This window comes from Andrographis paniculata, unplaced genomic scaffold, assembly GCF_009805555.1.
Source record: "Andrographis paniculata isolate CXL003 unplaced genomic scaffold, ASM980555v1 Contig76END, whole genome shotgun sequence".
NCBI classification, from domain to species: Eukaryota; Viridiplantae; Streptophyta; class Magnoliopsida; order Lamiales; family Acanthaceae; genus Andrographis; species Andrographis paniculata.
The window spans coordinates 1,194,765-1,216,743 of record NW_026137613.1 but is presented as its reverse complement, the minus strand read 5'-3'; the positions used below and the strand labels follow the sequence as shown (position 1 = coordinate 1,216,743).

The following is a 21,979-nucleotide window of genomic DNA, read 5'->3' as shown; positions in this document are numbered from 1 at the left end:
GGCCTTGTTACCGATGCCTCTGCCCTTTCCAGCCTCGAGGATCTGGGTCCGGATCCCTTTGATGCGTATCAATCTGTTCTGCCGGAGAATTCGATCGTCTTGGACAACCTAAAGGCATCTGTTCTGACCGCAGCCGCTTCCCTATCGTTGAACCTGCCTCGTCGCAGGTAGTTGGAGGATTTTGCTGACCGCCTGGGTGAAACTTTCAGGCGCCTAAAGATGTTGCAGGGTGTCCGCAATACGAATGACAGTAAACTCAAAGAGTTGGCGGCCTTGGAAGCAGAAAAGGCGGCCTGCGCTCAGAGCTTTCTAGATGAGAAACAACGCACTGAAGATGAAACGGCGTGGCCTTCACGCTAAGAAAGAAGCTCTACGAGCCGAATTGAGCAGAATTGAGGAGCGATTGAAGGAGATCCCACCGGAGTCGGCAAGGGTGGCTGCGAGTCTTGCTTCCAGGACTGCTGAGAGAATGGAGATGTATGATCGAGTGAGGGCTCTGGATGAGCCTTTGTTTGGACTCCACGGCCAGAAGCTCGTATTCGAGAAGAACTTCCAACGGGCTGAGAGAGGGTTAGAGGAACTGCGTTCGGCGTGGCCTAGCATGATGGCCCTATGGAGTTCGTTGCGTCCTGATACTTCGGGGCCAGCCAGCCGTCTTCCCCCCATGCTGGTCACTGTGGCTATGAAGTCATGCTCTGGAGAAGAATGGAGCAATTGGATCTCATATTGGGCCGTAAATGCCTTGACCTTCGCGCCCGTAAATGCGGTACCTTGGTCGGTGGTGATCGTCTTCAGGATGTTGAATCCGTGAATAATATTTGTTGTAATGAAGCGTATGATATGACTCTGTTGTACCTTGGTGAGCGGTATGGCCTCCACCCATTTCATAAAGTAGTCGGTTGCAACGAGGATAAACGAATGTCCTTTGGACGATGAGGGGTGGATCTTTCCAATTAGATCCATTGCCCACCCCTTGAAGGGCCATGGCTTGACGATTGAATGAAGTTCCTCCACGGGGATTTGTCGAAGCGGTCCGTAGCGTTGACATGTTGAACATCCGCGTGCATAATCCACGCAGTCTTGCGAGATCCGTGGCCAGAAATAGCCATAGCGGAATATATCGTCCACCTTATTGCGGGCCCGTCCCTGTGTGCACCCCCCAATGCCTTCGTGGACCTCCATGGCCTTCAATGCCTCTTTGTGACCCAGGCAGCGTGCCAGCGTCCCATCCGACCTCCGTTGGTACAACTCCCCATTGATTTAGGTGTATTTCAAGAGCTTATATCGTGTAGCTTTCGAGGCAGCCTTCTCGGGGTCTGCCAGCCCTTCCAGCAAAGGGGTTCACCAGTCTGAGTCTGGTGTGACGACCTGTAAACATTTGAATCCTTGAGGCATATCTCTCCTTCTGAAACCGGAGGCCCACTGTGCTAGGTCGTTTGCCTCCGCATTCTCGTCTTGGGGTATATCCTCTAAGACTACATCCGTGAGCTGCTGCAAGAGGTTGTGAACTTCACGGAGATGGATCTGGAGTTGTGGATCTCTACACCTGAATTCTTTAAGAGTTTGTTGGATAACTAATTGGGAATCCCCTCGGATGACGACCTTCCTGGCGACAAGAAAACGCAAAGCCAAAAGTAGCACTTCGTATTCCGCTTAGTTATTTGTAACACCTTGCGAAAGCTGATGCGTGAAGTGCCATATTCCCCCCTCTGGGCTATATATTATTACGCCTACTCCGGCTGCCCCCGCGGTGTTGGATCCGTCTAAAGCTACCATCCAGGGTTCTAACCACACATAATCTACGGGCATGACCTGAACCATCCCCGAAAGTTCGGCCAAGAAATCAGCAATGGTTAGTCCTTTGACGGCCTTAAGGGGTTGATATGTCAACGCGAAGGATGCTAATTTTAACGTTCATTTAACCAAACGGCCTCGCAGAATTGGCCTATTTAGGAAATAGCATAGGAGATCAACTTTACATACAACTTTAGTTTCGACTGGCATTAAGTAATACTCTAATTTCATGCAGGCATTATATAAGGATAAACAAAGATTTTCAATGCCCGAATAGTGAGTTTCGGCCTCATTTAAGGTCTTACTAAGATAATAAATAGCGCGTTCCCGACCTTCGTTATCGTCTTGGGCCAAAAGACAGTCGTTGTGTCATCCGTCGCGACTATATATAGTTTCAGCCCCCTTCCGAGGATCGGCGGCATTAACACTGACGGAGATGTTAGTGCCCGCTTAATCTGGTCTAGAGCTTCCTGTTGGGCAGTCCCCCATTCGAATGTATTCTTATTCCCGCGCAATAATACCGAAGGCCCTTATCCTCCCTGCCGCGTTCGCGATGAATCTTCTCAAGAAATTGATCTTCCCTATCAGGTTTTGCAACTCCTTGGTGTTGCGGGGAGGTCCGAGGTCTTGGACGGCCTTGGTCTTGTTTTTATCAACTTCGATGCCTTTATGATGCACCAAAAATTCTAAAAAAATTTCCTGTCTGTACTCCGAAAGCGCATTTCGCCCGGTTCATCTTGAGATCATGCCGCCTAATCCGTGTGAAGGCCTTACGAATATCCAACAGGTGATGGTCGAAGGCCCGAGACTTAACAACTACGTCATCTATATATACCTCCATGCAAGCACCAATTAGGTCGTGAAATATTGCGTTCATCGCCCTCTGGTAGGTTGCTCTGGCATTTATTAAGCCGAAAGACATAACTATCCATTCGAAGATTCCGATCGCTCCAGGGCAGCAGAAGACTATTTTATGGGTATCCTCCTCGGCCAGATATATCTGGTTTTACCCGGAGTAGCCATCCATGAAGGATAGGACTTCGTATCCTGCCGTGGAATCTACGAGCATGTCGGCAATTTGCATTATGTACTCGTCTTTTGGTGTCGCCAGATTGAGGTTCCGGAAGTCAATGCAAATACGGATCTTCCCGCTCTTCTTCAATACGGGAACGATGTTAGAAGTCCATTACAGGTACCTGCACGTGCAAATGAAGTTAGCTTTAAGGAGCTTTTCGACCTCTTTTTTTACCTTTGACAGCAATTCTGGGTTGAAACGCCTGGGGGCCTGTTAATGCGGCCGACACGAAGCCTTAATGGGCAATCAATACTCCACCAAACTTTTTGATAACCCAAGCATCTAATGGTAGTCCCATGCGAAGAAGTCTCTGAACTCATGAATCAAAGCAACCATTCGTTCTTTCGCATCGTCGTCCAGTAGGGCGCTGACTCCTGTCATCCGAGGCGCTGCGTCGCCCTCTAGGTTAAATTATTCTAGGGGATCCCGAGCTTCGAAAGGTGGAGCAGCTCTTCGAATTGGTGGTTGAACATCTTCTTCGTTCAAGTCGTAATCAGGCGGTTCGGGGGCCATTTCCGCTTGCTCGTCGGGCGACGAAGCGGCATGGTCTCCTGCCTATATGAATGGGCAGCCAGACTTGCCAGCCCTTGCCTCCGAGTTCTGCACAATCAGGTCGTCAAGCATGATGACCGTCTGTGTCATCAGGCCGTTTGTTGGCCTCCACTTTGATTTCAAACCCTTTCATGGTTAAATTACATTCTCTTCATATCTCAGCGTCCTCTAGCATCATGGACAACGGGTACACCTCGGGGGAATAATACACGGCTTCTGTGGAATGTACTTCCATAATAGAATCGGTCTCGGCTTCCACCATCTCAACTTGATTTCCATTTCAAAACATGACTTTCTGGTGGAGGGTCGAGGGCACACATTGAGTAGTATGGATCCAGTCCCTCCCAAGAATAGCCGAATAGGTTGGCTTTCCCTCGATGACGAAAAAAGCCATCTGATCCGTCCTAGTTGCGACCGTCACTTTTGCCACTAGAACGTCTGCTGCCATATGCGCATTTCCGGTGAAATCGGTCGTCTGTAAGGACGTTGGGACAAGATCATTTCTGCTTTTCCCGATTTTCCGCAAAGTGGACAGTGTCATGACGTTAACGGATGCTCTTCCATTGCCCAGGACTTTGCTGACCGTCTTCCCATCGAGATGGACGGTAAGGAATAATGGCTTCAGGTGACGTGTATTCTCGTCGGATAATTTATGAAAAATCACTGGTTCTGGAACTCCTCCCGGAACGTCAAACTCCTGTTCTCCCCAATACAATGGACCAGTTTCTTCCAGTAGAACATCTCCCTGGAGATAGTCAGGTTGGGACGGAGGCGTTTCAAATTCCCGAGGTAACACGCCCACTGTCCTAACCTCGAGATTGTCTTCATGTTGTTTGAGGTCTTCGTCGCAGGCGATAATGTCTAAGGTGGTCTCCGATGCTCCATTGCAAGTAAGGGTGTCGATCCTTGGTTCGTCCTTAGGAATCTGACCCCCCCAAGCGTCACCGTAAAATGCGGTTCCTTGGGATATTCGACCCTCGAGAGAACTCCTTTCATTCTCCACTCCCTTCGGGCTTGGATGCGATGGCGTAGGTCCTGACGGCCGGGATTCAGTCTTTCGGTGTTAGTCCCTTCTGAGCTCTGGAGTTGTTGTTTATTATCTCAACCTTTGTAGTATGTAGCTTGCTGCCCACCAGCCTGATGTTCCTGGAAGAGGCGAGCGGCCAGGTGCCGTCGCTGCGCCCTCCTTTTTGGATTATGGTGGGGGTTTGGTTCACTTGTTCCTTTTGATTCCTTGTCCAACTTCCGTCATTAGGGGCCTTCGCCGGGAGTTGGGTCTGATGGGGCATGATTATCACTTGGTCCACGGAAGTTACTCGCCAAACCTCCCCTCATTTTTCGAAACTTACTTCCGCGACCGTATTTTTGGGAGAAAGTCTATCCCATACCGAACTTCTCTTTGGCGGTTTGATCGACCTTCCCAGCCTTTCAAACACGGGTTTTTTGAAATCTGCCCCCTATGACCTGTCCGAAAAACTGTACTTGATCTTCCAAATTTAGATGGACGCACTCCAACAATGTTGATCGGCGCCAGAAACGGCTTCGTATCCACTTTCATATCAGATTTTTCGGCCAGCTTAAGGCGGTCTTCTTTGATCGCCTTCTGAACGGCATTTCGGAAAGCAATACAGTTGCCAACCTGATGACCATATACTCCATGTGATTTACAAAATGATTTTTCATTCAGTTCCTCTTCGGTTGGCATCTTGTGACCTTCCTTAAGGCGGAGCTGGTTTTCTTTCAGCAGGTGTTTGAAGATCTGCTCTGTCTTTGCGATATCGAACGAATAAGATATTCGGATTCGTATCTTTTCGTCGAGGCGGCTTAAGAGTTGGACATAGTATGTCTTCCCTTGTGTTATTTATGCCAGGAAGGTGTTCTCTCGTTCTTCATCCTCCTCGGCAGCCTCTTATTGTGCGAAAACACAATGATTTGCACCCCGATACTTCTGATTTCGAACTGCCTGGGCCTCTCTCACGAGCTGATCGGCCTTCACAGCCTTGGACGTCAACTGCCGAAAATCATGATACTCTTAGAGGGCGAGTTTATCCCGTAATTGATGAGTCATGTTGTCGATAGCCATGTTTACCACCTGATTCTCTGGTATACGAACCTGGCACCTGGTTTCCGATCTTTGAAGCGTTCCAAAAATTGCTCAACGGATTGTCCCCTCGCTGACGTAAGTTGGTCAAGTCCAAGACAGTCACTTCTGGGAGCGGGCTGTAAAATTGCTCGTGGAAGGCTCTTTCCATATCCGCCCAAGTGCGGATAGAATTCGGGGGTAATGAAGTATACTAGGAAAATGCAGGGCCTGTAAGGGACAAAGAGAAGAGTTGGAGCTTGTACCAGTCGTTATTCCCGTACTCCCTTCCGCATTGAGCAGTAAATTGGCTAATGTGCTCGATCGTGGAGCAGGAATCCTCCCCTGAGAATAATGCAAACTCGAGGATTCGAGCGTTGCGAGGCAACGGGTGATCCAAAGGGATATATCCTGGAAAAGGTTGCTGGTAATGAGGCCTGGCCGCTAAACGGATAGGATCACCGTAAATCCTCCGTATTGCATCATCGATCACCTAAGGATTCAGGAGTGGCGGCGGCATTACTTCTGCCTGCCCCCCAGGCTGCTCTGGAGGTGCTTGGATAGGCGGCGGATTCCGGATCGCCGGCTACGGAGGGGCCTGAAGAATCGATTCCTGTGGCAGAAAGCGAAATCTAGAGGCTTCTGCGGCTTCTCTTACCGTCGGGGTTTGCTGTACCGGGAAAGTTTTGGGGGCTGCCTGGGCAACGAATTCGAAATTTTGTTGCGTCTCGGAGCCAGCGGAAAATAGACCTTCTGCAGTGCTAGCTTGCCCCCCAGCGCAATGGGATGCGGTTGGGGCAATCCCCCTAGCCCCCAGGCTGTCCCCGAAGAGACTGAAGCAAACGAATGTGTTGGGGTCGCTGACAGTCCTACCCCTCAAGGTTGCTGGTTCCCTGTCCATCCGTTGAATATCCCTGGAGTGCCGGAACGGGAGGCGGAGCGTTTAACGAAACTCCAGTCGATGAAGAACTCGGGTGCCAACACGGGGCAGATGGTACTGACCCGAAGGTCATGCCAAAACCTCATGCTTGGGACGGCCCAGCAAAAGTCTGCCCAGTCGTTGTGCTGGATTCTCCGAGCTTCCGGACGGTGGCCGGGGGTTCTCCAGATCCGTTCTTGCCGAGGATCGTGACGTGACCATAGCTGAGCGCCTGAGGAGCTGCCCCAGAATTAACCGAGAGGATAGGATTCGGCCAGATTTTGGGCGGATTGGGGCCGATTACGGGAGCCTTACCCTTTCGAGTTTCCTTCTCCCAGAGCAGTGCGAATTCCGTTCGTATGGCGGGCTTGAGTACGTCAATGATATATTTAAACAATTCCAGAGCGGATTCGTGGAGAGAATATTGAATTTCTCTGCAAATTTGTTCACGGAGAACACTGGTCAGGAGGCTGATGATAGGATCGGACTTCCCAGCCGCTGCAGAGGCTTTATCTCGTGGAGTAGCCTCCTGTGCGTGAGGCGATGACGAATCGCCGACGGTTTCCTTGTTCTTCGACATCTTCATGGTCGTCGGCGGCGTCAATTTTTTCTTTCGAAGTTGCATGCAAAAAGTCGCGAGACATTGGTATCCCACTGGGCGTGCCAATCTATTGTCGTAAAAAAAAATCATCACCGACGGCTTAATCGGAAAAGCCTGTCGGAATTGATTTAACCGTAGGGTTCTCCGGCCTCCTCAAGAAAGGATCCAAGCTATCTCGCGATAACCGAAAAAATTGGCGAAAAAAGAAGAATGTAAAATAGAAATTAACGCTGAAAATTAAATTGGAATTAATTTAAAAAAAACTATAAAAATCTGAAAAGAATACAAGAATTAAAAATTGCAGAGGAACAAATTAATGAAAAAATAAGATGAATTGATCGAATGTGCGTCTATCAGCCTTCTTAGGCTTTTATTTCCTAATCTTATTCGGATAAGATTCTTGTCCGTTATTTTCCTTCAACCTCCCTAACCTCTTCTTGTTTTCGAATTGCGCCTTATCCGTTTACTTGTTGACCGTGGGCCTATTTACTAATTTGGACCTTTCTCTGGGCGTACCCTCTCGGGACTTGGGTTGTGCTCACTTGGGTCGGCCCGGTCGATTTCGGAGTATACATTTTATTTTGAGTAAAATTTATTAAATCAAAATATATTTAAAAATATTAATCAACTTAATTAATTATGTAGCATATAACATCATGTAAATTCACTCAAAATTTCTTTATTTTACCTCTTCTAAAAAAAATTAATATTTTTATCTACATTTAAAACTCCACTTCTTTTATAAAAGTTACTTTATACTATTAATTATAAATAAATAAATTTATTTTTTATTTAAATTTTATTTTCTACAAAATAATATTTATATTTACATGTTTTTTATTGTGATATATTTTCAAAAATATTTGAATATATTCTAATTTTTTAATCATATATATTAAATTTATTTTAAAATTACTAATATTATTAATTACATAAAAAATAATAAAATAATATCATAACTTATTATTATTAACTAATGATATCATTACTTTAAATACTATATCACTAATAAAATGGGTCGATTAAACCGGGACGGAGGAAGTATATATATATTACTCTCTCTGTCATTCAATTGTGTGTTCAACTGACAGATAACAAATTTTTAAAAAAATGGGTAAAAATTGAAATTTTTAATTTTTTGGATAAAGAAAAAATAAAAAAAAAAAAATTAGTATTTTTTTACTAAAAAATATTTAATCAGCACGGTGCTGATGCTCCCTCCCTCTTGGTCTAAAGCGGTCATTTGAAATTCTTGAAAAATAATAATATTTTATTAATTAATAATGATATTTTTATAATTTAGGTAAAAATTAAAATAAGTATTTTGGTATTGATGAATAATTATTTTAACTAAAATAGGAAAATAATACTTTAAAATTAGACGGATAAAAATGATAAAAAAAATACTTTGAATTGGAAAAAAAAAAAAAAAAATTATTAATATAAGCGCGACTTCAGAGGAATCTGTACAATTTCAAAGATTTTATGCACCAGCAATGATACATACTTCAGGTGTCTCTAAGCACTTCATGTCCCAAATTGTGCATAAAACAGCTGAAATGAAAGCCTCCCTCATTTCAACAAATAAAAGCAAAAATACAACATAATTAAGCTCAAGAAAATTCTCAGGTGATATATTAGTGGTGAATCGAATGCTCTTTTCCAATGCCACAGGTTCTAATTAACTCGGCGCCTTGCCGGAAACTCGCTCGGCGATCCAGCCCAAGCCATCGTACAGGCCTTCTCCGGTGAGCGCCGAGCAGGCTTGGATGTGCCAATCATGGTTCTTGATGCTGTGTAGGGATAGTGCATCAGTTATCTCGGCGGGCGCCATTGCGCCATTTAGGTCCTGTTTGTTGGCAAAGACGAGTACCACTGCATTTTGGAGATCCTCGTGGGGGAGCAAGTTGAATAGCTCGTCTTTCATTACGGAGATCCTAGCCCGGTCAGTGCTGTCTATCACTACTATGACGGCGTGTGTCCCTCGATAATAAGTTGCCCACGATGTTCTTAGTCTGTCTTGCCCGCCGAGATCCCAAACCTTGGAAATGAGAAGAAAGAGTTTAGAATAAGTCATGGATCATAACAATGGATGGTTAGGATTTTGATTAGGCTTAATTAGTATCATGCTCGTTACCTATAAAGAGTATATGTATTATATATATAAAAAAAGAAAAAAAGAAAAAGACAACATATAGTTTCCAAGTGCGAAGCTTGTTGACAATTTAAGGTTGTGTTTTTTTGTGGATTTTATCGAATATTTTTACTATTCAATTTTTTTTTTCCTCCAAAAATATCAAATTAAACGATTACTGTTTTTTTTTTTTTTTCATATTATACTACAAACTTATTTTATATTCAAAACATCGTATCAACTTCTTTTTATATTACATCAAACAACTATTCAAATTCAACTTTTTACTATTCAAAAATTCAAACCCAAAAACTAAAATCCACAAACAAACACACATATTAAGGTGTACTTTATCGATATATCTCGTGGATTGAAATCATTGATAGTGTGTTGTATGAATTATTGTCATGTACTGTCAGTTCATACTGAAAATATTAATCAGCATTGTAAAAAAAATCATCACAACATGAACAAGGGGAACAAATAGAATATTCTCACTCAAAAGTTGAATAAAAACGCAACATTTTACAACGGTTAAATCCTTAACTCTTAGTAAGGGTCTAACTATATATAGTCATTAACAACAGAAATCACACATTCAAGCATACAAGGACATCGGCACAAACAGAGAATGGAAGGGGTGTTTCGATTTATGATCGGTGCTTTAAATAGGGTGTGACAGGACAAGAACAACGATCATCCAGGTCATCCCTGAATTTTTCCAGATTTGATCAAGTTTTCTAAGGATTAACTATCTATAAGCTGGAAATGTTCAAAAATCAAAAGGCCATAACTCGAGAAGAGGAAGAAGAATGTCTACCTTTGCTTAGGTCGAACGGGCTCAAGGATAACGCAAAACATGTACCACGATCAATGCCAAAATAATGATATAAGAATGATAATAACTTATGCATACTGTTCTGTGCTTTATTCTAAACAACATTTGTATGCTACAATGAATGCTCGGGAAAAGCCAAAGGATCCTTGAATGGGAATGAACGATATGGAAGACATGTTTATATAGTCATTAACCAATTACAGATTGGGATCAAATTTAACATCATTGAAAATAACAAAAACATCACACCCTTGTGAACTTTAATTTCTTAATCATCGACTTTTCCTTACTTCATAGTAAGTGTGCTTCAAGTTACAATCAAGTATATAACCAGAAGTTAAAAAATCAGTATTCTATGTGAAGAACACATTCATGTAATATAATTTGAGAATGCAAAAATAAAAATGAACTCGGTCGCCGTCTATTTCAGATCATTCCGATACCAAACATAAAGACATATATACCTTTACCCTTTTCAACATTATGCACATATTACAGCTCTGATTCTCAATCCTATTCAAAACACCCCATCTGTAATTCTTCTACAAAAGATGATGCCAACTTGCTATCGAACAAATTTAACGGATTGACACATAAGTTGCAATCACCAAAAAACAATGAGAAAATAAAGTGTTCAGAGTATCAATTTCAATGGCATGAAAATTCATTGTTGAAAAGAAATACTTCCTCCGTCCGACCCAAAAGTAGACAACTTGACATTTTCATCTATTCTACCCAAATATATACATTTTCTATTATAATAAAAAATTATTATATTAATGTCAAAATAACTTTAACTTTCACATAAAATTACAAATATACTATCATAATATATTATTATTTTATTATGAACGGAAAAATATTAAAACCTTCTTATACACATCTACTAATTAATAATATTATTATTTTTTAATTTACTAAAAAATTATACTTCCTCCGTCCGCCTTTAATGGGACCCCTTAAAGCCGGACGGATGTAGCATATGAATACATATTGGACTAGGAAAAAGAGAGTATTTGTAAAGCCATTGGTTGTTACTGTGCTGACTAATTATAGTCGGCACAGTATCATATGAGGTATAAATCAACCGTACAAGGTATAACAGGTGTGTTCTTTTATAAAATTTTACTATTATTTATACTGTTCATCAAAAAAAATTTTCTTAAAAAACATCGAATCAAATATTTATTTTTAATTTTTTATATCATATTAAAAATTAATTTTACATTCAAAGCAACTCATTAACACCTATTTAGATCGCATCGTATAATTATTAAAATTCAAAACTTTTACTATTCAAATAACATCCTCAGATCCAAACTCCCAAACAAATACACCCTAAACCAATTTTCCGAAACCAATTAGGTAAAACTTAATGCAAGCAATCAATATCATCGCCATTAAAGATGTTTCTTGAAAACAAGACATAACTAAATCATGAAAACTATAAATTAATAAACAAATTACAGAGATAAAAAAAAATCCTATTGTGTATCACAGTTGTTCTTTTAGGTATTTTTCTAACACACACTTCCAACTCAAGATCCAAATACAGAGTTTGCATCTTTAATCTAAGAATCATAATCAAAATTTCAACCTAATTACCGAGTTTGGAAGATTTCCATAGCCAATCTATCAAAAGCTTCGAAAAATTAAACAAGGTTCAAATCTAGAAAAAGACGATAAATAGCAGTAGGGTACCTCGAATCGAATATTCTTATAGACAAGCTCCTCAACATTGCTGCCAATGGTGGGGTGCGTGGTCACAACTTCCCCCAAATGGAGCTTGTAAAGCGTCGTCGTTTTGCCGGCGTTGTCCAGGCCAACTACCACGATCTTGTACTCCGTCGCCGGAAACAACATGAACCAAAACTTAGACATCAGTGCCCCCATCGGATTGGAATTCTATCCTCTTCTATAAGAAAATTCAGAAATTAAGATTTTGTTCGAGCACACAACACAATACAACAAAATCCCCAAATTGATGGAGACGAGTAGATGGAAAATCGTGTAGAATTAAATTCTCCTCTGGAATGAGAAACGAGAATGAATCGGATTCGCGTGCAGGTGAAATTCACTTTAGATGTTAAGTATGGGTTTTACCGATTTTTGGTTATCTTTATTCTTCTCAAAGAGGTCCAAATAGATTTTGTTTTGTTTGAACGGTGGATCGTAAGATACGGAGCGTTTGGTTTAGATTTAAATTTGAATTTAAATTTTATGTAAATTGATATTTTATAAAAATAAATAAAAATTTTTTTTTCAAGAATAAGTTTTATCTTTCACTTTTGCACATGAATTTAAAGTAAATTAATAAAGTGTTAATATTAAAGTAAAAATAATATTAAAAAAATAATACTTCATTCGTCTCATAATTAGGTATTCGTTTATTTTTTGCACGAAATTTTAGAAATGTTAATATTATATTGAAATATAGTAGGAATAAAATAGAAATGACTAAAATAACCTTATTAGTATGAGGTGATACAAAGGTAATGGTATTTCTATAATATATTGTAAATTGTAAGAGTATTTGTACCGTACTACAATCACTAGAAAAGAAATTGATTTTTTGTTTTGATATTTTGTTATGAGACGGACTAAAATGTAAAAATAAATATTTTGTTATGGGATGGAGGGAGTAATCAAAATTAATTAAAAAAAAAATTGATTTATACATATTAAAATACTAATTTAGACTGAGGGAGGAAATAATATATATATATATATGGTGGCCGCTACAAGTTGGCTGCTACCGGACAGCACATAGTATAAGTTAATATAATACAAATATGACATATGATTTAACAACACAATACATGATATAATCTTATACAAAATATTTTTAGCACATAAATATACTCTTATATACGCTGTAATTATGAACAAACAACACATGTATTTATTACATACAACATATGCTATTTGTAATAAAAATATATGCCATTTTTCTATTTTATGTGTGCTGATTTGAAAATTCAACATAGTACTAATTTTTCAATTTCAACATTGTAACATTCCCCTTTTATATATATGTGAGTCTGTGAATTAGAATCCCCACGAACTAATTTTGAATCCTAGTAAAGTTATATATGAAATTTACTTAACATTAAAAAATAATCTTGCAACTTACAATATATTATACAAATGACATTGCTTTTATATTACACAATATTATTTTAATTATTTTTATTTTATTCCTACTATATGACAATATAATATTAATATTTTTAAAATTACGTCCAAAAAGCAAACCGATATGTAGTTATGGAACAGAGTGAGCACATCAAATGCCCTGAGAATCACTTGGGGGTGTATAGTGTATTTTTATTATTATTTTTTATTTTGGATTGAATTTTAAAAATTTAATTTTATATTAAAATAATATTTGATACGGTAAATTATATAGTACTCTTTATTTTAGTTGTAAAATTGGTAAGAAACATATTGTCCAAAACTGATTTTATACCAATAAAAATTGCTAAGTATCTTAAATAATTCTTTTAATAAAATAAATAAATAAATAAATAATTGATAAATTTTTTATTTTATAGTTGATGGAGACAAATTACTATCTAATTTTTATAAAACTATAAAAATAAATAATTGATCAATTAGAAATAAAATAGAAATGACTAAAATAATCTTATTAGTACGTGTGATATAAAAGTAATACATTTGTGTAATATAATGTAAATTGCAAGAGCATTTGTAATGTTTAAAAAAGAAAATAAATATTTTATTATGGGACAGGGGGAGTATTTAAAATATTTTATATTTTTTATTTGTATATATTTTGCATAATTTAGATCTTTATGTTTCATGTAAACTTTACATTAATACAAATGAATTTCACCCAATAAATAAAACATATTATATTTTGTGCATTTTACTATGCATTACATCACTATGCATCACAATGTATAAACTATGCTTAAACGTTTTTAGAGAACACATCACAACATAGAAGTTTTCTTTTTACCATCCAAACCCAAAATTTATATTAATTGAACTATGGTATTTTCCGAAAAATATACACTTTTTCTTCGCACAACTTTCGGCTAGCTACTGCAAATTTCCACGTTATCAAAAATAAAAAATAAAAATTCATCCAATATATAAATAGGTCGAACCAAAACCGCAACCTTTACTCTCCATTTATACTTATCAATGTTCTTATATTGCCACGGCAAACAAATATGTCGATAACCTATAGATTCTGCCGGCAGATTCCTTTATAAATATCGAACAAAAATAAGTGAGCAGGGGCAATAACGAAGGATAAAAAGCATGCATTCTAAGTCTAATGCATAACGGCGCGCGCAGAAAAATTAAATAACTTTCACCTAACTCATTCTTTGTCGTCAGCAGCGCATAGAGAGCCGAGTTGGACTGGAGCTTGAGTTCCCACGACTTTCGAGGAGCCATAGGCAGACACGTCGACACCCTGAGCTCTCTCGGTCTCCAGCTGCTCCTTGATCCAGAAATACGTGATTCTCAGCCCGTCCTGCGCATGTTCGATAGAAAAACATGGTTGGTTACATGTAATGGGAATGTGTAAAAAGGCAATTAAAGGAAGAATGTGTGTGTGGTGCCTTTAGTTTCATCGAAGGGGACCAGCCGAGCTTTTCCTTTATCAGAGTGTTGTCAGAGTTTCGACCACGGACGCCCTCTGGTCCGGGGATGTGATGGATGGGGAGTTTCTTGTCGTCAAAGCTCAGGACAATCTCGACCATCTCATTCATGCTCACCATCTCGTCACTTCCGATGTTGACAGGCTCACGAAAGTCTGATTTTGTTAACCTGTAAGCATTTGTCACTCGTATTGCACAGAAGCGAACTTCTTAAATGATGAGTTCGTATATACTTATTTTGACATTATAAATCACTAGAGAAGCTGTAGAAAGAATTTGGTAGAAAAACATATTACCTCCGTCCAGCTCTAAAAGTCACATTTACTTTTTGCGTATTGATCATTGAATATTACTTATTATATAAAAAACGTAGTAAAAATAAAGAAAAATAATAAAAATATTTTTATTAGTGTTTTATAATACTAATAGAAAGAAATTTGTATAAAATAATTAGGCAAAAGTTTCAAAACTCATCGTAAATCCCCCTTCTACTTTAAAAATTGCATAGCGGCCCTTATACTTTAAAAAAATATTGCATGAAATGAAACCCCTCTATGGTTTCAAAAGTCAGCAAAAATCCCCATTTTACTTTAAATAATTGCATGCCACCCTTTTATACTTTAAAAAATATTGAATAAAAACCCCCCGTCATACAAAAGATATAGATAGAAAATCATCATATGATCACACGATGAAGGTTTCATGCAACGTTTTTTAAAGTATAAAGGAGTGTCATGCAATTTTTAAAGTACAGAGAGATTTTATGCTGAATTTCGAAACCACAAGGGGAGTCATGAGCAATTTTACCAAAAAATTATATAAATATAAGGACATTTTTAATGTTAAGTACAATGACGTAAAATGTAAATGTAAATGTAATCTTTAGAGGCGGACGGAGGAAGTATCATTTATAACGTGAAAATGATACTATTAATTAAGCAAACGTACCTTAGAACACCCTCGACGCATTCATCAATGAAGGTAAATGATCGAGTCTGCAGGCCATCCCCCCACATCTCAAACTTATCGGCAGAGGTAAGGGCTTTCCTACAGAAAGCAGCCGGTGCTTTCTCCCTCCCACCTGCACAATTGATGAGATCGTATCTTCCTTAGATGATTTAAGAAACGAATATCTAATATTCGTTGAAGATGCGCATATAACATAGTTTACATTATGATAGACAACATATAATATGATGATATATAGCATACCACTTATATTAATATAATACAAATACAGTACATAAACTAACATAACAATAGTCTACACAACGTATATTATAATTGATCTCAACACAAGATATATATATATATGTATGTCCAAACAACACTCCTTATAAATATGAATCGACAACACATTTTCTAATAACACATTTTCAAATAACAAGATATATATGTTATGTTATTTGAAACTATGTATCGTTTGTCATATTTCCATCTGCTTATTCGGACAAATCAGCATTGTTTAACATAACGAATTATTTAGTGACAAATAGAATGAGGCAATTACAGATGGAGCTACGGAAAATATATACATATATATATATATAAGAGTGCCGTCATGATATATACAAAAGTAGTACTCCGCCAAGAGAGTTTGACGACAACATATTGGCACAAGATCATTAAATTTACCTTTCCATGTCCCAAAGGGTCCATAAATGTTATGGAACCTTCCTATTCGGCACTCGATTCCAAAATCCTTAGTGTAGTGCTTACATAACTCCTCAGTCATCAGCTTCTCCAGCCCATAAGCATCTTGTGGCTGAAAATAAAAACAGAGCATAAATAAAAAGATACTGCTGACATACAAAGACGTCGTAAACAAAACACTCAAATCAACGTGGAAAGAATAAAAAGATGGAAACCTCAGCTGGCCATGCGTCAGATTCCTTCAAGCTCACGTTTGTATCTAACTGCTTAAATTCAGGGTAGATGCACGCGCTCGATGCATAGAAAAACCTTAAACAACACCAAATACAAATACAACAATGTTAAGAGATTGTCCCGCAAAATATGTACAGAAAGAAAGAAATAATTATGAATATGCAAGACATCGACATACATTTCTGAATGACTGAAAATGGTTTTTAATCATAAAAGATGCAAATAGGAATTTCACAAAACGTGTTTGATTTGTCGAATAGTGAGTTAAATGTCATCAAATTCCAAATATAAGCACACGCATTGCGCCAATGATATCTTATTTCCAAGTCAAAAACACGCATAAATGCACGACATGGAAGCACAGAATCAGATTCGACTTTAAAGATACTAACCGCTTGACGTCATTGATTCTTGCTGCCTCAAGCATACAAAAGCTGATCATTGTATTGTTGTACATAATAACAGAGTGATTTGACTGGATGAAGCCCATCCCTCCCATGTCGGCTGCCAGGTTGAACACGTGATCAACTCCTTCGGTAACTTTGACGCAGTTTTCCATCAACCTAAGATCAACGAGATGGAACTCATGGCAGAACATATCCTCAGCCATGTGCTCGTTTTTCTTGCAGTCCGAAGCAATAATGTAATGTCCCTCGCTCTTCAAACGCCTCGCTATATGAGAAGCAATGAACCCTCCGGCACCTGTGACAGATATCCGGAGCTTTCCTGAGGGCCAGTAGGGCTCTCTCTCGAGGCTTTCATATGTGAACGATCTGTAATTGGCTCCATCTGAGCTTCCCATTCTGCTATACACTTACCAAAAAATCAAAAGAATGAAAAACAATTAAAAGGAGCTAAAGAAAACCGTATTTCATTTCGCAAAGATTACGACAAAATAAGTAGCCATAGTAGCAGAACTTGCCAAATAAGTAAAACTCGACATTCCACCAAACTAATTAAACTTCAAACAAACGCAGGCAATAATGGATACAAGACAAGGTGTATAAATATAAAATCGAATGTATAAACAAACAAGGAACCGTATACTCCAAATCCGGAAATGCGGCGTATGGAATTATATTCACCAAATCTTATAAAATAACAAACAAAAACAGCTATTGCAGAAAGCAAAACAATGCCGAATTTCACATTTTCTCTTCTCTTAGAGATTGAACTGTTCAATAGTAATTCGATCATCACTCTCAGCCCTAACCAATCTGTTCAATTATATCTACAAAACTCACTAACCTACACATTAAAACTAACTATCAATCTAACATTGATTCACTACATATACCAGAATACTATAATCAATTATACACTTCAAAAATCACCTTCTTCATTGTTCAAGTTCACAAACTATAAGCAACTTCAAAAACTCAAAAAACTTCCAAAAATCATCCGAACAAGGCACATCTCTACAAACAAATCAAATGCGAAAAAAACTCAAATAACAATCAAATTCCCCACGGAACATAAAATTGTTCACAAAACACTCTATATGCATGAAAATTGGTAATAAAACCTTCCAAAACGGATAGAACCACAAGCAAGAATTCCAAACAACAGTCGTCAACCTATATTTAAAAAGAAATAAATATATCAAATTGGCCATTTCCGTTAACGCAGAATGTACAAACTAAACCCTACATTTTCACTGCACAACAAATTAGGTAAAAATTATAACAACAAAAAAAAGGAAAATGGATGTATCTCCGAAAGTTGGGGTCACTGTGTTAGAACAGCAAGTAAATTCTAATAACAAAATTAATCGAGACAGAAACTTGTAATATTACCTCTTAGTAGAAGTAGAGCACAAATCTGATTCTTCGGAATTCCGAAAACTGCGAACCCTGATGCTGAATGGAGAGATTTTGCAGTGATTTTTTCTTATAGCTATTTTGGGTTATAAGAAGGAAGGAACTTCATAGATCCCCCTGTCCTCTTTTCTTTTCTTTGCTGACGCTGTAACTGTAAAAGCCTGTAAGTGCCTCGAAGATAACAATTTATTTATTTTTATTTTTTTTGGTTTTTATTTATTTATTTTTTATATTTTTGAAAATTTTATTTCTAATATTTGAAAAGTATTACCTCCAATAAATTGAAAATTAAATGATATAAACAATAAATATTTGTTATTTTTTTATTTGAACAGTGTGATAAAATAAAATAAAATTATTATTTTTTATTTTTTTAAATTAAAAATTGTATTATTACTTTTATAAAAAAATACTACGAGTGTGCTTGGTAAACAGTTTGAAAACTTTTAGTTATTTGATCTGTCAGAAAAGCTAATTTTAAAAAAACTGTATATATCAATATTTTATATTAGCTTTTTCATTTTAATATTTTTTATTTTTTATTTGCCTTTAAAATTAATTAATTCTTTCATATATATTCATATATTTTTCTATTACACTATTTATCAATTATTTAGATATATATTTTTTTAATAACTTATAAATTCATATTTATAAATTTAAAATAATTATTTTTATATATGCCAATTATCTTATTTATAATTATTTATAATTTTTTGAAATAAAGATAATACAAAAATATTAATATTATTGAATCAATTACATATCATTTTTTATCCATACTATTTTTATTAAAAATGAATATATTTATTTAAAATTATAAATTTAATGTAAATATATAATAATTAAAAATTAATCTTATAAAAATACATATGTTAATAATTTTTACTATTTTATATTTATACTAGAAAATGAAAAAATATATATATTTTTCAATGAATTTGCATTATTTCTTTACAATATATTTTTAAAATAATAAAAATAAATATCTTACTAAAAATTTTCTAATTTTTAAAATTAATAATAAAATTATAAAAAAGTCTACATCCGAAAAAATTCAACTAAATATTTTGAAAATAAAATATAAAATATTCTTAATTGTCATTGTATAAACAGCTAATATCAAACCGTTTGTTTTATCAACACTTTAATACAAATAGTTAATCGAATCAGCTAGTCAAACCAACTAATTGAAATAGCTAATCGAATCAGCTAATCAAACCAACTAATTGAAACAGCTAATCGAATCAGCTAAAAGCTATCAACTAATTATCAAACACACCCTACATTTGTCTCGATCAAAAAGACTTATTTAGTTAGACCTTTTGAATAGTGTACGTTAGTGAATTATTAAAAATAAGTTATAATATTCCCTCCCCTCCGTCTCAGTCTCAGGTATCGTATCCCCCTAAATAATTAACAATGTATTCAGCAAAAATAATTATTATTTACTAAAAAAATAATTTTAAATTAAGATGAAGATAACTAATTATAATTATAATTGAAAAAATTAAATTAAAAATTTAAAAATGAGATTAAAGTGTATAATATTTTTTTTTTTAAAAAAAAAGAAAGTACAGAATAAGTGAGATATACCGAAATAGAAAGGTGAACACGATAAGTGGGACGAAGAGAATATTATTTTACTATTTTTTATATAAATAGTATTATTGGTATTTTAAATATTTTTAGCATTATATCTCAATAAAATATATACAATATATTATTTTTAAATTTTATAGAGAATAAAATTTTATATAATACAAATAAGTAAAAAAGAAATTATTTATTTATCTATAATTAACTTAAAGCTAATTTATAAAAAATGAGAAATTTTAAATATATATAAAAATATTACTATTTATTGATGAGAGAGATAAGAATAAAGAGATTTTTAGTGAGTTGTTCATGTGTCAAAGGTTTGAAATTTAATTAAATTAATTTATATTTATTAAATATGTTTAAAATAAATAAATTTACTAAAAAGTATAAATGGCTCATCTTTGATGAAACAAACAAAAAAGTAAAAATAGATCATCTGTCGCGCGGAATGAAGAAGGTATTTTTTAATGTAATAGACAGAAATACTAAGGGGCTGTTTGGTTCAAGATTTGATGGGATTCCATGAGATTTGGATTTTAAAATCCTATGAAATCCATGTTTGGTTAAAAAAAAGAAGGTGGAATTTAAAATGATGGGATTTGAAAAAATGATCTAAAATCCTACAAATAAGGGATTTTTTTGTAATGGGGATACCCCTGTTACTTTTAAATCCTATTCTTGAAATTTTTAATTTTTACATTTATATTCTCTTATAAAAAAAAAAAATAATAGTATTATATTTATATAAAAAATTAAATAATTTTAACATTAATTATTATTTGAATTATATACTTAATTAAATTTATATTATTTTTTATTGTACAATATTTTTTAAATAAATTAATAAATTTATTGTTTAAATTATTATTTATTATAAATTTTATTTGAATTATAAAATTATAGGGACCACCATAAGTCGGATTCAGTCGGAACTGATATTTATCCCAAATATATATTGTTAAATCCAAGATTCAAATTGGATCCGATTATACTAGATCCGACCGAGACTATACCCGGTAAGACTTGATGGATCCGAAAAATCCATTTTTTTTACAATTCTAAAATTTTAATTTAAAATTACATATGTACCAGATCCAATGTATATTAAAATTTATGTGTTTTATTAGAAAAATATTATAATAAAATAATGAATACGTTAAACTAAAAAAAAAATTAATATAATTATATTATTCGAAATTATTTTTTAATATTTATGGTTGATATATTATTATTATATTACCCCGATCATGATCCAGATCCAGGCCTAATACTTAAATAATTGGACTCAACTTCAAATAAATAGGTCGGGCTCGGTCGGGTCTCGAGTTTACGCGAATCTATTGTCATCCTATAAAATTATTGATATATTTTCAATTTATATTAATAATGAATTAGAGGTTTAATTTGTCAAAATGAATAAAATTCACAAGAGAGGACAATTATGTCATTTAGAATATAAAAAATCCAAATCCACGAAATATAAATCCCACCATATTTTACCAACCAAACATAATATGGGATTCCAAATCTAAATATAATAAATCCCATCACATATAAATCCTACTGTGAAATCTCAATCCTACCAAAAAAGTCCATGAACCAAACAGTCCCTAAAAGAATTTTGTTCGAAGGATTTTGGTGGATTTCTACTATTCACACAATTTTTTCCTCTAAAATATATCAAAGCAACACCTATTTTTATTTGTTATATTATATAAAAAATCAATTTTATATTCAAAACATCACATCAATTGTATCATATCATACAACTATTCAATGCAAATTTTTTACTATTTAGATCTCAATACAAAATCCAAACTCCCAAGACAAACATAGCCCAAATAGAGAAAACTACAGTATACGATACGAAGGAATGGAGTAGTATTTTACTTTTATTTTAAAAGTAAAATAAAAAATAAATATTTAGATTATTACTCCCTCCGTTCCACATACCGTGTCTGCTACACTGTAGACACGATATTTTAGGAGGGGTGTAATTAGTAAATAATTAAGAATGTATTAGTAAAAATAATTATCCGATAA

The 21,979-nt window shown here is 35.7% G+C and overlaps 2 protein-coding genes across 4 annotated transcripts; both read right to left on the bottom strand.

The window, feature by feature from the left end:
• Positions 1-8,466: 8,466 nt before the first annotated feature.
• LOC127266420 (uncharacterized) lies at positions 8,467-12,123 on the bottom strand. The gene is made up of 2 exons (XM_051296665.1): positions 11,695-12,123; positions 8,467-9,062 (listed from the first exon to the last, which is right to left on the bottom strand). Exons 1-2 carry the CDS (start codon positions 11,884-11,886, stop codon positions 8,703-8,705), a joined length of 552 nt encoding a protein of 183 aa, XP_051152622.1. The 5' UTR covers positions 11,887-12,123; the 3' UTR covers positions 8,467-8,702.
• A 2,004-nt stretch (positions 12,124-14,127) lies between these two features.
• On the bottom strand, positions 14,128-18,474 carry LOC127266620 (GDP-mannose 3,5-epimerase 2-like). 3 transcript variants are annotated; one of them, XM_051296934.1, is made up of 7 exons: positions 18,311-18,474; positions 16,907-17,327; positions 16,496-16,589; positions 16,263-16,392; positions 15,576-15,708; positions 14,589-14,796; positions 14,128-14,500 (listed from the first exon to the last, which is right to left on the bottom strand). In XM_051296934.1, the coding sequence occupies exons 2-7, from the start codon at positions 17,314-17,316 to the stop codon at positions 14,345-14,347; spliced, it is 1,131 nt and encodes a 376-aa protein (XP_051152891.1). In that variant the 5' UTR covers positions 17,317-17,327; positions 18,311-18,474; the 3' UTR covers positions 14,128-14,344. The 3 variants fall into 3 exon arrangements, with proteins under 3 accessions (XP_051152891.1, XP_051152893.1, XP_051152892.1); XM_051296936.1 differs by having other exon boundaries at positions 16,907-17,320; XM_051296935.1 differs by having other exon boundaries at positions 16,907-17,317.
• Between the last annotated feature and the right edge of the window lie 3,505 nt (positions 18,475-21,979).